The following is a 16,997-nucleotide window of genomic DNA, read 5'->3' as shown; positions in this document are numbered from 1 at the left end:
AGACGGTGAGGAGGTTGTGATATCTCTTTTAAGTCTGGGATTCCTCATTTCTTATGGGCCCCTGTCACGCTTTAGGAGATATGAAGAGTGCTTAACATAGTGAGTGCTCAGTGCATAGTAACCTATGCTCTTATAGCCATCATGATCACTATCCCAACTATTTGATGGGAAGGTGACAGACCAGTTTTCTCCTTGTTGGTAGCTGGTGCTAAGGGCTTCCTTATTCAGAAGCACCCTAGATGCTGGAGGTGACCGCGAGTGGGTCTGAACAGTGACTGAAACCTCACACAAGTCTGCTAGGTTCTTTCCCTTCTGCCAACCCTTTTAAACCGTGGTAGTCACTGCTTGAAATGCCACTGTTATTTTAGACCTCTGGCCCCTTCTAATGTGCAGAGTTCCCTAGTAAAGAAAACACTTGAAGCTGCTCTTAATCATTGGTATTTACGTGTCAAAAAATGTCAGGTCCTTTACAGAGTCCATCTTGCTCGAGTGGAAGAATAACTTTCAGGCAAGAAGAGGGGTCTTGTGGTCTGAGGACAACTGTCTCTTTAAAAGCCTGATCTAGATTTGGTTTCAGTTGTGACTCTGCACATCATAGGTACACCTGGACTCCAGCTGGGGGCATGTCTGGAAGACATTCCGTGTGAACCATCCAGTTCCCTAGAGGTGCTGTGACCACGGCAAGTTAAACCCTGCTCCTTACGCAGTTGGAACCATAACCCTTGAAAACCAATACCATTCTGTCTTTTTGTTGTTGTTATCTCATTTGGGTGAATAAACCACAGTGATCTAGTTCATGTGCAATGACTTTGTTTGAAGAACTCTTCTTGAGTCAGGAGTATCGGTCACCATTGAAAATGCACTGAACTTAGGCTTAACAATAAGGAAATAACATAGTTTAGTGCTCTGGCTTCAGAAATGGCACAAAAATGGAATGGACAAATATGAAAAGTAGATAATGGATCCACAGTGATTTAATTCTTGGTGATATTTTCATTTTATGCAAATACCAAAAGGAAAAAAAACCTGTCTATTTGAAAGAAAAACAGGAACCAAGAAAAATATTTAGTGTTTGATCAAGCAAAAATCCTTTCACACATCTGCCAAGAGAGTTAAAACAAATAGAGATGTTAAATAAAAGGCCCAGGTACCAAAGAGCAAAATTTAATGAAAGCCAGAACTGTTAAGTATGGATTCCTGTTGAGAAAAATGTCAGTCTCCTTCAGTTTTCCCATTGCTCTATTTTTAAGAAAAGTGTAGTAAAAATACATAATACAAGTTAACTTTTTTCTTACTTTTGTTTTCCCCGTCACCCCTCTGTCAATGAAAAACATCTTCTGCTGGAGTCTTGGACCCCTGCATAGCATACACACTCTTTTCTAGCATAGCTGATATGTTACTATCAGCTCATGTTACTGGTGAACTCAGTGGCTGAAGAGGCATCTTACCAGGCCAAAGACAAAATATTTTTGAAGCATGTTGATTGTAGAGGGTTATTTCGAACTCCTCTGAAATGCAGACTCCATAAGGGTGGGTCAGATCAGATTCTGCAGTGGTAGGCTAAGGGTTAGGGAAAATCTGGTGGGAGGACAATGGATGGGGAGGACACCAGCTGGGCAGTATCAAAAAGTGACAATCCTTCTCGAGGGTCCTGCTTCACGTACCATGCCCACATTGACATATGAGAGACTGAACGACACTTGAATTGAGAGGGCAGAGCGTTTGATTTGGGGATGGTTCTTTGCTATGGCTGATGAAAGGAGGAAGAGACATACAGCTGGTGGGGGTCCGTGGAGCGAATCCACATATGAAGCCAGTCATGCTGCATCTACTTGGAGGCAGGCTCCAAAACCTTTAGTTTGTCCATTGCTAATGATGATCCCTAGCAGAGAAGACTGGATAGAAGTTGGGGGGTGAGGGAACAAGCCAGAATGCGGTTTTCAGTAAATGCTGATGACACATGGCACACTCTAGGTGATGGTCATGCACCTAGGAGAGAGGTGCTGGAGAGAAGGAAGCTGACTGCACCAAGAATGAGAGTTGGGATCTCCAAGAAAGCCAGGTGCCAAGATCCCAACCAAAGTTGTAGCCAGCCTAGGCTTCTCTCCATGAACCCTGTCACTTCTCCAATCTTGTTTTAGTTTCACACTGTGGGCACAATCCAGTGATTCTAGTCATTGGATTACAGCGTTCTCATTCTGTCTTAGCCAGGGGAAGGTTGGCCTCTTCAAGTTACAAGTTGGGATCAGAGATCTTAAGGTCTCCCAGTGTTGTTATCAACTCACTCCATCTCCCTATCCTTCAAATCATTCAGCCTTGGGCATTTCACTTTCCAAAGATGACAGTTCATCTCACCACCTGATAAAATAACACTCATACATGGACATAAAAACTCAAGTTCTCCAGGTCACTAAAACCCTAAACTTCACACTTGGTCTCTCACTCTTAGGACAGGGCACACTATAGAAAGTTCTATTGCTTGTGGGCTTGGATGAAGCTTCCTCTTCCAAAGTTCTTCCATCAGCTTTTTTTTTTTCTTATTTATTTATTTATTTTTGCATTTAGCTTGTATAACATTTCCCCCACATCAGAGGCTCCAAGGAGAAAGAGTCTACTCTACAATGGGGTTGCTGCAGAGGACTATCAAATGAAAAGTGAGAATCAGGTATGAGAGTTTTCTGGATGTCAGCTATTCCCAAGGCTCAACTTGGTTTAGGAGGCCAGTTGCCCTTCAGCCACCAGAATGCCACTGGGCTTGAGCATAGCAGAAGGACATACTCCTCCAGGCTGAGCGTGACTCTATGACAAAGCATACTGTTCCACCTAAGGCCTGTGAGATGGCTGTTACACATTCAAGGAAGCTTTATCTGAGTCTCCAGCAATAACTTCGAGTCTTCTTCTGACTGCACATCTGCCTTTACAGCTTCTTTGCCACCCAGGGTCTGAGTTGCTTCACACATGTTTTTAACTGAGTCAGTGCCTGGGCAGTGCCCTGTGTGGAGAGGCAGCCCACTCCTCCAGCAATGTTAGTCTCCATCCATGGCTTGGGGCCGAGGTGTGGAGGGGATTTGGAGAGCTCCCATGGTGAATTCATTTGAAGATTGTTGTTTTCCTTTTGCTTGCCAGTCAGATGGAACGAATCTTGAATCTCCAATCTGAAAACTAAAGTGGGATGGGTAGGGAGTTGGGAGTAAGAAGGAAAAGGAAGGGATCTAACAGAACCTGCAAACCATGGATATTAGTAAGAAAGAAAAATAGTGCACACACTAAGACACATGAACAACTGAATTAAAAGAAAGCAGTACAGTTTCCTCATTAGTGCTCCAGTGACACAGGCTCTATGTGACAGGGTTATTCTCCCCTTATTGCCATACAGTGTTACTTGTCATCCTCACTTAGCCAACGGAAAAAGGCAAAAGAACATCAAAAAAGGAGAAGGGGCCGCAAAATGGTTTCTTGATTCTTCAGGAAAATCTGTTGAATCCTCCTCCTAGTGGTCCTGGTGGTTGGTGGCGGTTGTGTTTCATTTTGTTGTTTTTGGCACTGAAGGGTGTGGGATGGAACTGGGGGAGCCTGGGCATACTCCCCGAGGGGGTCTCCATCTGCTCCAGTTACAATCCAGTGGCTCCCAAGGGCATCCCTGAACTGTGGCTCATGCAGGGGATCGATTGCATGGACTTGGGGAAGTCATGGCTGACTACCCGGCCGTTCTCTCCACTCCCGGCACCGCTGGCTCCTGCCCCACTGTTTCGGGGGAGCGTCGATGTCCGTATGGCTTCATTGATGGATTGCTGTGGAATCAAACAGAAACCCTTTTCAGGAGGACCAGGGGTTCTTCCCCAGGTCCTTGGCAATGACTGACAAGGAGAATGAGTCAACACTGGGCTTAAAATGTCACTCCAACTCTCCTCCCTACCCAGCTTGTTTTCTAATCTGTAATGCTAATCCTGACTTCCTGCGAACTCACAGAACTGTTACCTGGCTGTGGACTAGTCTGATTCCCTCTCTGGACCTCACGTTCTCTAAGTTTAACGAGATGTGCTGGATTGGGTGATCTCTAAGATCCTTCACCTTCTGTGATTCCTAAAGGTATGATGGTTCCATGGTAGTATTGATGATAATAAATGTAGCAACATGACCAAGTAGAAAAGCTCTGGAAATGGGGTTTAGGAAACTTAAGTTTTAGCCCTAATTCTGACATCAACTTGCTATGTGACTTTGTGCATTGCTATCTCTCTAAACCTTTGAAATCTCCATGTTTGTCAAAGTGTATTAGAGAGAATGGTTCTATACTGCATGAAAAAATGAGTTGAAATGTTACACAAAATTGATGGTATATCATTGTTGGGTGAAAATTTAAAACTACTTATGATTACTTCTGGAAAAAAATGTCATCCTATCTCTAGCAGTGTGTGTTAAGAGAACATAGGACTTGTTTGACTAATACGGTGTGCATAATATAATAGGAAAAAAGCCTGTGCTAAAAAAATGAAAATGAATTCCAAAGATCATTATCTGTCATCCACTTCCCATTAGCATGTATAACCTGTACTTCTACCCTGACACATCAGATTGGTGCTACTGATTTGTGAAAGATTGTGACTTCTAGAATGTTGGAATTCTAGATGTCAAGAGAGCGCCAATGATCACCCCAAGATGAGATGAGTTAGATAAAATGATCAAGACCAGAATCTGATTATAATCATATCCTATTAGACAAGAGGAAGTGTTCTTTACTGAGTTCCTTTGGAGAATTAAATTTATGACCAGAAATCCAAACCCTCTTCCTGTCACCTCCAACTTCCTATTAAAAGATACCCATAGAAATTTTGAGGTAGGACGTAGTTTCTTGGTGAAAATCAACACGAAAAATTGTCTATGAGTTTAGAGGTTTCTTTCTGTAAGGCCAGTCTATCCATCCTTCAAGACTCAATTTGTTCCTACCTCTTTGAAGTTGTCTTAGACTGCCCCAGCACGTCCTGCCCCCCATCCTCGCTAGTTCTCATACATTATACACTCGCTTGCAATGATTCTGCTTCAGGTATGTAACTTCTGTCTTCTTTAAGAGAGCTAACTGTCTGGAGAAGGACAAGGGCTGTGTCTTCTCAATCCTTAGCTGCCTGCCAGCATGCCCAGCATGTCGTTAGAGGCCCAGTAGATATCTTTGAATATGTCTAAGAAAAGCCAAACACATAGGGCCAGTCTTAAAAAGTTGATGGCTTCCCCCTTTGCATATTGGCATGATTCTAGTGATCAGAGAAGTAAGTCAATCTCCTGTGGCCTCATGGACATAAACAGGGCAGTTTTGACCCAGTTGTTATTCTTTCTGCTACACTATGCTTTGGGAGGATCCTCTTATTATTGGTAATTCTGACAGTGTTTTAAAATAGTTTTTCTTTAAAAAAAAAATTCCATGATTCAGACAGATCTGCCCCATATGATGCTCCACCCACATGGGTTCTGTCTCCTCTTCAAACTCCTGGACATGGTGTATTTACATTCTGCCTGCACTGAAGAGGAAGTGTGACCTGGAGAGCATTCTTCTAAGTCAAGGTCACATCAACACCTCTGTGCTGCTCTATGGGGGAAATGTAAAAAGAAAACAGGAGGAATTCATGGTGACTTGTTCTCACTTTTACATTGTTGAAAAGAACTTTTTATTTGGGTCTGGGGGCAGTGTGGAACCTTCTATGAATTGGCTTGGGATGTCTATGTTCTTTGAGTTTTCTCTGCCACACTCCTTTAATTAAAACAAAAAGTTTAAAGTTCACACAGATCACCCTGGGCTTTGTTTCTCAAAAGGTCTCACATATTTCCATAATATCCCAAAGAAGTCAGTGGTACTTGACATATTTATTTTAAAGGAGAAGGCTAGTGGCATAATCAGTATTGGTGCCTATGAGTCTGAGGTAACTAAGCCAGGCATGTAGCTAGAACTCTTCAAGTCATTCAGGATTGGTTTTCATGAAAGCTGAGGGGTTCTCAGTGGTCAGTGACTCCATACTCCTGTTGATGGTGGGGGTTACCTGCTTACTGGTTTCCTTTCTAATCTCAGGAGAAGGAATGAATAGAGTCAAAATGGGAGTGGGAAGCATTGCTAAAAATGACCATTTCACTAGTTCTCAAACTTGGCTGCAGGTTCTAGGGGTTTCAGAGGAAGAAACACTGATGTCTGAGACCTGCCTCAGGGATGCTGACTGAATAGGTGTGGTGTGTGGCCTGGATGTCTAGAGTTTCAAACCCCCCACCCCCTCCACCCTAGGTTATTCTAGTATGCAAATAAGGTGGAAACACACTGGTCTTAGTTGATTTCACTTTATAGAGCAATTGAGGACTTGTCACTGACTTGCTCCAAGTTACAGTTATCTGTGACCTAGGGTCAAAGTGAATGAGCCCCTGCCTGTGGGCCCTCCTCCCCCTGGTAGCTAACACGTTGGAAGCTGACGTCCTCTCTCCCCTTGCCTCTGGGAACTGTGGTTCTCCCCTGTCCATCCTTGACATGCCAGCCATTCATCAAGTTCATCTTTATAAGTAGTTGTTTCTGAAACAGATACTCAGGGAGAAAAGGGTGAGTGAAAAGTCTAGCCTCAAAGTCCTGGAGTTGCTGCTTCAGAAACTCATTTATCTATCAGTGATGACACCCTAACTTTTCAGCTACTTGCTTTTCTAAGAAAAGTCTGCCCAGCCTCTGCACATCATAGAACACCCTAGTAAAAGCTCAGCCCTTGGTGATGCCTTCGAGTCAGAGGGACCACCTGCTGTGGAGGATGCACCTCCTACGCCCCCACCCCCGACCCCCGGCACCCATGCCTGACCGTGTACCTCAGCTGCTCATTAATTCCAGGGAAACATGCAAAGCCTTGATGGCCGTTTTCCACACAACCTGTGTCAGCACAGCCACTACAGTTATGAAAAGTCAGCGCCTCCGGGGGTGGGAGCGGCTGGGAATTATTTTTTTGGGGGGAATAATGTGGTAGATAATAAAGACCCTGGTTAGCCTTAATATCAGTTAAAGGCTCAGGTTTCTGTCTGTTTTCCCAGGCACAGGAGAGGTACAGGGTGTCTGAGAGTTTATTCAGTTTGGAGTATGTCTTAGATTTGAAAATTTTTTTTTACTGTGTGACAGTTTCAATTAGGCTAAAATGTTGGTGTTGCCTGAAGTCCCTCTCTGAGCCCCCAGATCTTCCTTGCTCTCCTTTCTCATCAGTCTTCCTGTGCCCAGTCTCCCTGGCCTTCCTCTTATGTCTGGGCAGGAGTTCTGGTTTTTGGGTCTGTGATCCTTGTGCCTCCTTTGGTGACAACCATCGTGCCCTGGTTAACTCCTTCTCTGCCTCAAGTCTGTTCAACATCACTGTTTCAGGGAAGCCTCTTGTCCTGCCCCTGACCCCATTCCCTGATTGGGACTTGACTGCTGTGAGCATTTTTCTTCAAACACTCATTGAACATATATTACACATTTGCTTATTTTCTGTCTGCCAATTAAACTCTCAGTTTCCTGAGAGCAGAAACTGTGTCTGGCTTGCTCCTGACTGGATCCTGAGGGCTGAATGATGCCTAGCAGGCAGTGGTGCTCCATAGTCTTTGTAGAAGAACTGCCTGCAGGGTGCCTTCCCACTGTTTCTGTGATACTTGCTCTGTGTCCCGCTCATATGACATCAAAGGGGAAAGGGTCTCAGTAATGCACAAGCCAAGGATCATGTCCCATGGATGGCCCACACAACTAGATCAGACAAACCTAAGGAGAAGGACTGCATCTTATTTGTCTGTGTACTGTGGATGGGGTTTTGATGGGACCTAGTAGGTGATAAAAATTATCTTGTTGCCCTGTGGTCGGGGTGGAGAGAGAAATTGATGACGAGTGACTTGGCTGGTACCAAGAACCCAGGCTTTGCAGAAGCCGAATTGGAGATCTCATTCCTGTTCCACCAGCTCTGAGTTTATTGGAAAAACTACTTAACTTCTCTGACCCCCTATTTCTTCATCTGTAGAACTGCAAGCACAGGGTTAATGAAAATGTATAATAAATACTTTGAGCAGGGAAGTTACTAAAAAGGTATTTTTCCTTTTTTCCTCCCTTTCTTCTTTCTTTCTCCTTTCCTGCACCCTCTTCTTCTCTTTCCTCTCTTTTTCATGTAGGGTGGGGAAGGGCTCCTTAAATACTGTTGAGAAATAGGAGGCTGCTTGTGAACTAGGTTTAGGGGCTCAAGGTCTTAAGAGTTGGCCACATACTGTAGTTAAGGGAAGAGACAAGAGGGAAGGTTCTTGCCAAAGGCCTTGAACACTGTCAATGTAGTCCTCTGTGTGAAGGTGGAGGCTGCACTTTTGAAAAGAGCTAATCTGCCTTTGGAGCAGGCAAAGTACAGAATGATAAAGAGAACTGCAAAGCAGCAAAGTCTGAGAGGCAAGCAGAATGTGTTCACTTATCTCCTTTGGATAAGAGAGGGGTTGATGGAGCTCTGAAAATTAAGGACTGGGTTGATTCTTAAGGCCCATAAAGGCATCTTTTCTGTAGGTAGAAGATTAAAAATTCTATTAGGAGTCTTATTGTGTTGGGCAGAAGTCATGCCAACCGGTGGAATTAACTATAGAAGATTGTGATGGAACAGCTTGCATTAATGATTCTAAGAGATCCTGATGTTGGCTCTTGAGAAATTTGATATCTTCCTTAGAAAGGGAAGGGAGAGAATGTCTCCCAGAAGTTATGGTATGACTCAGTTGACTTTCTTAAGAATTCTTGTCTTTACTTGCATGCTGTGACCTTCAGTGGTGAAGGTCGATGTTATACAGGTTTAAGAGGATCTTTGTTGTTAGCCACCCTGGTACCACCACCTGGCACTGACCATGATTAGTAGGATATGGTCATCCCATAGGAAGGGCTGGAAGTCCAGTCCTGCTTGGGCATGTCTGGTCTCATCAAATCTCATCATGGGGCCAAAGGAACATCAGGTGATATGTGTGCTTCCTGGCTGGGTGGTTCTGATGGTTGTGTTTGCTTCACCTAACAGCAGCTCCTTGCATTGCCTCACCCTATCCTCCAGGAGATTTTCTTTGGATACAATCCCACATTAATCTAACTAACGCTTACCCTATGTATGTGGGATGTCCAAAGAGAAATCAGATACAGCTTCTTACCTTAGGAAACTCACAATCTCTATGGCTTAAAAAACCCTAGGACATGTAAGTAGGGGCTATGAAATGAAAGTCTTAAGGAGGCTGTAGCTGGCCACTAAGAATATAATTCTAGTTAGTAATATAATTCTAGTAATTATTATTTACTTAGGGCTTACCATGGCCCAGGCATTTTGCAGAGCCTTTATATCCACTTTTTCATATAATCCACAACAATTTTTATAAGGTGTATATTGGGTTGGCCAAAGGTTTGTTTAGGTTTTCCATACGATGTTACTGAAAAACCCAAATGAACTTTTTGGCCAGCCCAGTGTTACCACTAGCCCCATTTTATGAAAAGAAGGATCAGAGAGCTATTGAAACTTGTTCAGGATGACTCAGTTAATGTGCAGAGCAGGCAAGATTTGTGCTCAGACATTCATTCTTCAGAGCCGTGCTGCGCTGTGTTTGAGGGAAGTTCCCTCAGTGAGCACCAGGCCAATCCTGGGAGCCTGGTTTCGGTTATGGCCCATGGGGGAGGTTTTGGGGGGTTGTAAAGGTTGTGCTCACCTAGGTCTTCTCCTTTTCCACTTACTGCCTCTGAAGTAACCTTTCTACACTTTTGAAGGGTAAGATAAGAGTCTTTAGACTTATGTTTTGAATAGGGTAGGCAAAGACAGCCCTTCAGGTTCTAGGAGACCTTGTTGTGTCCAGCCAAGCTCCTTGGAGGTCTACACTGGATTTAGAATCTGAGGTCCATACTTTTGCTGTGCTTTGTCCTTTCTGAGAGGACCTGAACTTGGATGAACTGGTCAAGGGTGGGATGGAGGTGTTCCTAGGTCCCTGACCAAGTACTATCACACTACCGACCCTTAATTACTCCATGTGTACATCTTGGGAAGTTGACTTTGGGGTTTCCCTAGTGGCTCAGATGGTAAAGAATCTGCCTGCAATGCAGGAGACCTGGATTCAATCCCTGAGTTGGGAAGATCCCCTGGAGAAGAGAATGTCTTCCCACTCTAGTATTCTTGCCTGGACAGAGGAGCCTGGAAGGCTATAGTGCATGGGGTTGCAAAGAGTTGGATGCAACTGAGCGACTAATTATGGGACAGAAGACAGAGAGAGGCATTGGCTTGCATCAAGGCACATGGGTGGGTACACATGGAAAGCATGAGGTGGGTGGCTAGAGTATGGAGCATGTAAGGAGAGCAGATTGCCTGGGGAGGGGAAAGTAGGCTAGAACTATGATGTGGCAATGTTGAATGCCAGGACAGAAGGCCCTCCGCTCTCAACTCCCACTCCCTGTGTACAGAACTCAGTACAGAGTTTCCAAACAGGGGAAGCAAATGTCCAGCAATGTCTTCTCCAAGAGGGACCTGGAGGTATATGTAGGGTGGGTGCCTAAGGCAGGAAAAGGGTTGGTAGGAGGCTATGGCTGTGATCCAACAGTGGGTATGCTGAGTCTGGGAGTGATTGCATGTTGAAAAAAGGGCTTCTTAGGGCACATTCTGGGAGAGAAGATTCTGTCAGTGAGTCCTGTTAGTCCACTCAAGTCAAAATAATAGCCTAGGGTACATTGCTCAGAATGACTGTGCTTCTTGCCACTTCTGTTGGTTTGAATTCCACTTGTCCTTCCTCTTAATTTCTGGTTCTTCCTGGAAGCCTTCTCTACTTTCTCCCTCCTATATATCCCTATAGGTCTTCCTATCTATGCCATAGTTTGGGTCCCTGAGTAGATTTTCTTTGTTAAAAATGCTGAAGGTTACAGATAGTATCATAGTCCTCTCTGCCCCCTCATGATGTCTTGCTTATAGTGTTGCTCACATGAATAACATTTCCTTGCCAAAATATTTTATTTTTGAAGCTAAATGATGACAAGTGAGGGGTCTTGATGGTCATTTAGTCCAGACTCCCATTGGATACTTTGAATCTATACATTTGTCAAGAATTATTCAGCCTCTACATGTATGCCTCTAGTGATGGGCTGTGTGTTACTTACTGACACAATCCATCCCATTTTGGGATAGCTCTGAAAGAAAAGTAGATCTCACTTACTGTGTTCACATCTGTTCTCTGTAACTTTTAGTCATTAGTTCTTGTTGTATACTTTGGGACTCCACAAAACTGATCTGTTTTCTTTCACTCCCAAGAATTCGTCAGGTTTTTATGGGCAGCTCTCATAACTTCTATATTTCTTCTCTTTTTGAGTTAGCTGCCTTCACTATATTTGATGTGGTTTGGGGTCATCAGTTAATGTGCTTACCTCTCTGCCGAAGTCCATCTTACTGTATGATGGCCAAGAATAGACCTACCCACCCGGCATGGCAAGGTCATCCACCTTGCAGAGGGAAGATGCCCCCTCTGCTGTTTTGGAGCTAAGCTGCAGTTAACGTGACCTCAGAGAGTCACTGCCAAGAGTGACCGTGAGGCAGTCACTCTTGCCTCTCACTGCCTTGAGTGTCCACTCAACCCCTACCTTTTCATCTCACCCCCCATCACTGGCTGATGCATCTGCTTTCTCAGGCCTCGTGTTTACCCTGACACATGCCAACATCTCCCTTCCTCTCTCACTGCTGCCTCTTTCCCTGCCACCTTCCTCATAACCTAGCTCTCTGTCATCCCCTGCCTCAAACTGACCGCCACCTCCCATCACTCCCCACCCTTTCTAGCAAAAGGGACTCCCAGGAAACCCAGCTGTATCACAGAACAGATTAGGAAAAAGGTCTGGGAAGACGATGCCACCTTCATCCGCTTGGATTCGCTACGGGATTTGTAGCAGAACTCAATTAAGGCAACCAGCATGGCGAGTCCAAGTCCTCCGATCAGGATGTAGAACACGCCCGCCACATTGCTGAGGCTGAGAGCACTGGTCTTGTCCTAGGAAGAGGAGGAGGGAGAGGGGAGGGGGAAGAGTCCAATGAGCCAGGGGGCTAGAGACTAACCAAGCAGCAGCATTTTAACACACATACACTCAACCCCATCACCCTCTTTAACATTCATAATAGTTGGAAAGGCTTTGTATATATTGACAGAGTGCTCAACATTCCCCAGGAAAAAAATGTGTGCCTGTGTGTATACATGTGTGTGTGTGTGTGTGTGACAATTCTCTGAGCATCCCTGATTATATTTAGTTGATAATTAGATTTCCATCCTCCCCAGTGCCTGTTTTAGGGTGGGGGATGCCACAAGAAGTCGGGGCAGTTTCCACCAAGATCTGCACCCCTGAGCTTACCCCATTCTTTCAGGAAACTGTGTCCCTTCCTTTTCAGCCGAATTCATGCCCCCCACCCCCTCAGTTGCTCAGCAACACACTGGCCTTGCTTATTGTTTATGCCTGTGAGCATTTTTCTGTGAGTTGGTACTTAAAGTGAACTTTATCCTAGATGTGCATTTGATTTCAATTTAATAAGACAGTTATTGTATGTATAATAAATATCAACCAATGTATACCTTTAACTTACTGTGCTGAGTCCCAATGAAGGGAAAAAGAAAACTGGGGGGCTTGGAATAGAAAAAAGGCACTGAGGTAGAAAAATGGCTCCATTAAACCCTAATAATTATGCTTAATTGGAGTCATTTTTCTCATGGAGGTGCTTGCTGAAAAACTCCGTAGGCAGATTCAGATAGCTGAATTTAGAAATCTCTGTTGCCTGGGCTAAAAGATCTTGCACTAGTTCTGAATGGGCAGGACCGGGGAGCAGGGTACTTAATTCCTAGGGTCCTGGGGACAAGCGTCCATGTCCAGTAGGAAGTGGACAGAGCTCATTTCGCGGAGCCTGAGAAGCAACATCAGTTTGTGAGACCATCCCTGAGTTCTGTCATTTCTAGTGGGATTCGAGTTGGGGACTGAGGGACAGCATCCTCCTAGTTGGTGAAAACAAACAAACAAAACTTCTGGTTATGGGGGAAGGTAATGACCTGGGGAGATTGACTGTGTTAGTACCTCAGTCGTGTCCAACTCTTTGCAACCTCATGGACTGTCGCCCACCAGGCTCCTTTGTCCATGGGATTCTCCAGGCGAGAATACTGGAGTGGGGTGCCATTCCCTTCTCCTGGGGATCTTCCCAAGCTAGGGATTCACTCTGGGACTCATGCCTTGCAGCAGATTCTTTACCATTTGAGCCACCAGGGAAGCTGACTTGGGGAGAGGGGGATCAATTAAATTCTTGACTCAGGCAAAAAAACATCTTTAGATCTTGGAAGCAGACTCATCCCCAGATGCCATGGTGGCTTGAACATCTTGGTTGATATTGTTTGCTCAGGTTTAGATTTCTCACCGAATTAAAATGAAATGCATGCCTCCTCTGGCACTGGTGCACAGCCGTGGTTGGTCGGTGGCACTAGGTAGGATTTTATATCTCTCTGTGTGTTCTTTTTCAGGTGGGGTTGTTGGTGAGTCACGCAGAAGGTGAGCTGTCGTACCCTAGGGACTACTCTGAATCTGGGTATGTGGAAAGGGGTCAGCAATTGACCAAGTCAGTGGCCTCTGCCCCAGTTCTACTTGGTGCATTGTACAGGATTCAGCTCGGCTGAGCTTGGGGACCACAGCTGGCAAATAGCAGCCTCCCTTCTCTCCCCAGAAGCCGCCTTGGCTGGCAGAGCTGTTGGATTATCTAAAGCATATTTCTCTGGTGGCTTCCTGTATTGCTAAAGCAGATGGTTCTTGAATATGGTTACACTTGGCAAGGTGTAGCCTGGCTTTGGAAGTGGTGGAAATGATTATTGAGAGGGGTAGAATTTCTCCTGCTCTGGTATCGTGGCCTGACAAGGGAAATATGCAAAAATGAGTTTGGGGCTTGGTTCAAGAGTTGGCTGAACAAGTAAATTCTCACTTGGCTTGGTTTTTCAGAATGCTCAAAATGTCTGCCTCTTTGGTGTTTGTGAGTTCTGTAGTTCCCCTGGGAAGTAAGTCTTTAGAGTTTTTGGAGGACTTATGATTTATAGAAGTTCCTACAAAGCTCTCCTGTGTGGGCAGGCCTGGGGTGTGGTGGGGAGGCACATTACTGTATTATCAGCTCACAGCTTGGAAGAGAGTGGTTGACAGTGAAGCTCGGATGGAGTGGATGGGGAACTGGCCTGTGGGGAGGTGGTAGACAAGAAGGCTAGGAAGAAAGGACTGAGTGCTGTTGACTTCACCAGCTGATCAGCCTTTCAGCAGCTGAAGTACATCTTGCCTCCTGGTTACCAAGGCTGTTTTTGTTTCCTTCTTTATAGTCTTTTCAAGTTTACTTTGGTTGTAGATTATCTTCAAGGATAAGGGAGTGGTGGGCACCTTTTTTGGTTATTATCTTCAAAAAAAATCATAAAAAGCCATCTTCCTCCCTGACTGTAGAAGGTGGACTGTCCATTTGTGATACATCATGTAAGGAAGGAGGGTCAGATCTTCATATGGAAGTGGGAATAGGAGGCATAGTCTGTGTATCTGCAGAAGGAGGAAGGTCCAGTGACTGAGTCTTTATATCTGGAGGTAGAGAGCAGCCTTCACTTCTGAGGGAGGTCTCTGGTCCATGGGGATGGCAGTCTGTGTTGGTGAGGGGACATATGCCATACAAACCAAACCAAGAGGGCAGTCAGATGGTATGGGCACTGCCACCTCTAGCAGGACACAGTGCTATGGATCCTTCTTTATGTTGACACAGTCCTGGGAAGACCTCTGGAATCAAGGGAGCACCTGAGTCACCAGCAGTATCAGAAAGAAAACTTAGATGAAGCATTACCATCTAAATTTGGCACAGTGTGATAGGGTGTATAATGAAGGGCTGGTGGGTGTTGGTGTCTTCTTGGCTCATGTAGTTGAGGAGTTTACATTTAGGCAAGGTTTCTAATTTCCCTTGGGTGTGCCACTGACTTTGATAGCACCAAATTTAGTTCTTTTGAGGAGACCTAAGCCATAATCTTCCATCAAGTTGCCTTTACCGACTTTCTTTGACTTCGTCTGTTGGAATATGATGAGGTATCCTGGGGCAGAAAAAAAACTTCCAGTTATTTAAGGATCAGAACTGTGATTCCTCTGTCTCCACGTCAGAGGGGACTTTCTCACTCCTTTGTGCACAAACAGCCATGTTCACATTTCATGAGCAAGCTACACGCTTCCCAACTTTGACTGGGGAGAGGGAAGGACAGAACCCGAGTCTCCCGAGCGCCCCTCTGGGAGACCCCATTCTCCCCGCATTCCTTAGCAGCTGCACTTCCCAGAGCCAGGCAGCTTGCTGGTGGGAGTGAAGAACTCACAACTTGTCTTCCAACAGGAGCAAGGAGAGTGACAGTACCAGGAAGAATGACAGGCGAAAAGAAAAACAAAATTCCATCTTTCAGAGTTGTTGGGCTTGTTGTTATGGTGATGAGCTCCCCCCTTCATCTGTTCCCCTTAACCTATTGTCTTGATTTGCTGCCTTCCCCATGTGCAAGTGATATTTTCTTCTTTTTCATATTTTTCCTTGCTCTTCCCACGTATTGGGGGACTGTCCCAGACGCCCTCTGTGTTTCTGAGCCAACATCCCACCCAGGAACATGAAGATGTCGTGATTCTTCATGAGGAGGGTTGAACCAGGTCTGAGGCAGAGAGACTTGATGCTTTTTAATGGCATAAGTAGAAAGTTCTAAGGAGAAGCCAAGGCTTTGGCCATAAGACTAGTCCCTCCCATGGATACTGGGATGCTCATTCCATGAAGTCTACTAAATCTGGACCAAGCTTCAGTTTCTGCAGATGCTCCCATTCCTTCTATCTTCCTGCTGTGAGTTTGAACTCCTCTGAAGTAAAGGCTGTAGCTTTTGCTCTCCTCCGCCTTCCACAGATTTTCTGATGTGGGTACAAATGGAGTGTTAGGGGTGCCTGCAATCCATCCCAGACTGGATCTGTAACCTGACTTTGCCTTTCGTGTCCATGAGGATAGTCCAGCCCTTCTTCCAACTGTTAGCCTTTCTGCTCTAGTAGGCTTTCTCTTGTGCTTTTCCAAAACTTATGTTTTTGGCTTAGGAGCCATTTTCGTGAGCAGTTGATTATTTCCTGGGAATGGAGACTGAGTGGTTGGCTAGCTTAACTCACAAGCTGGAACCAAAGTGGGGGAGTTATGAAAGGTGGATTTGATTGAATTAAAGGAAGACCTTTCAAATCCATGGAGCCCCCTGCTATGGTGAATGGTGAGTTCCTCAAACATGGGTGCATTCAGGAGGTAGCTGATGAGGTCATCTAAGGGATTCAAGCACTGGACAGTTAGACCAAGTGACCTTTGATGTTCATCCCAACCCCCAGAGATGCGAGGCATCTAAGGAGTTCCTCAAGGCCTGGTGGGATCATGTTTTTTATTTATAAGTTCGCCCTAGAGACTAACCTCTTTAGGGGATGCAAAAAAAGAACTCATGTTAATTGGCAGCGTCTGCTGTTCCATTTCCAATCTAGGCCAGTTCCCTAGCCTGCGTATTTTCCCCAAGAGCGACACAGGATGAGAATTGGCCCATTGTGCTAATAATTGGCAAGGCAAATGCTGTGAAAGTGAGGGCTGTGGGGGCGGCTCTTCTCAGCAGCGTGTGCTCAGGGACCGGCTGCTGTACAATGCACCGCAGAACATCCTGACTCGAAACCAGATTGCAGCAGAGAACTCAAGGAGTTTGTGTGGGTTGTGGAGGGGAATCCGAGTGCTGGCGGAGGCCTCTTCTAGAGTGGGAGGAATTTTCCAAGACATAGGCACCCATTGGAGGGTCAAGGGGGCGTCCACATAGGGGGCCTTTCACTGTGAGCTGTCTGTGTGGACTATGCATCGGAGAGCTGGGCTCTTGTGTGGCAGAGGAAACTCAAGCTTGCTGTCCCCAGAGCTGCTTCTGGCTCATGGCCCCAGAGACAGCGTTTGAAAGGAAAAATCTTTGTGTCTGTCTAGTCCCTTCTCCTGGGG

At 45.3% G+C, this 16,997-nt stretch overlaps 1 protein-coding gene and 1 long non-coding RNA gene across 24 annotated transcripts in view; one reads left to right on the top strand and one right to left on the bottom strand.

The window, feature by feature from the left end:
- LOC147369719 (uncharacterized) overlaps positions 1-16,997 on the top strand; it is a 355,762-nt gene that overhangs the window by 98,946 nt on the left and 239,819 nt on the right. For 4 of the 18 annotated variants that reach the window (XR_015167817.1, XR_015167809.1, XR_015167812.1 and 1 more), the window contains one exon: positions 13,489-13,553. The exons of 11 other annotated variants lie outside the window; for them this stretch is intronic. This is a non-coding gene — a long non-coding RNA (uncharacterized LOC147369719). Of the gene's footprint in view, positions 1-598; positions 805-13,488; positions 13,967-16,997 lie in introns of those variants that run through there. 3 more of the 18 variants (XR_015167821.1, XR_015167804.1, XR_015167820.1) reach the window with 3 other exon arrangements.
- GRIA1 (glutamate ionotropic receptor AMPA type subunit 1) overlaps positions 957-16,997 on the bottom strand; it is a 354,858-nt gene continuing 338,817 nt past the window's right edge. For 4 of the 6 annotated variants that reach the window (XM_086412553.1, XM_086412550.1, XM_086412554.1 and 1 more), the window contains 2 exons: positions 11,851-11,985; positions 957-3,812 (listed from right to left, as the gene is read on the bottom strand). In XM_086412553.1, the coding sequence (XP_086268679.1) occupies positions 3,612-3,812; positions 11,851-11,985 (336 nt within the window). In that variant the 3' untranslated portion in view covers positions 957-3,611. The remainder of the gene's footprint in view (positions 3,813-11,850; positions 11,986-16,997) is intronic. The other 2 variants (XM_086412552.1, XM_086412555.1) reach the window with 1 other exon arrangement.

Source organism: Bos grunniens, chromosome 7 (assembly GCF_055505025.1).
Source record: "Bos grunniens cultivar Pamir isolate PY7600 chromosome 7, Bosgru_T2T1.0, whole genome shotgun sequence".
Taxonomy (NCBI): Eukaryota; Metazoa; Chordata; class Mammalia; order Artiodactyla; family Bovidae; genus Bos; species Bos grunniens.
Note: the sequence above shows the minus strand (reverse complement) of the source record. Positions and strands in the feature narration are given on the sequence as shown.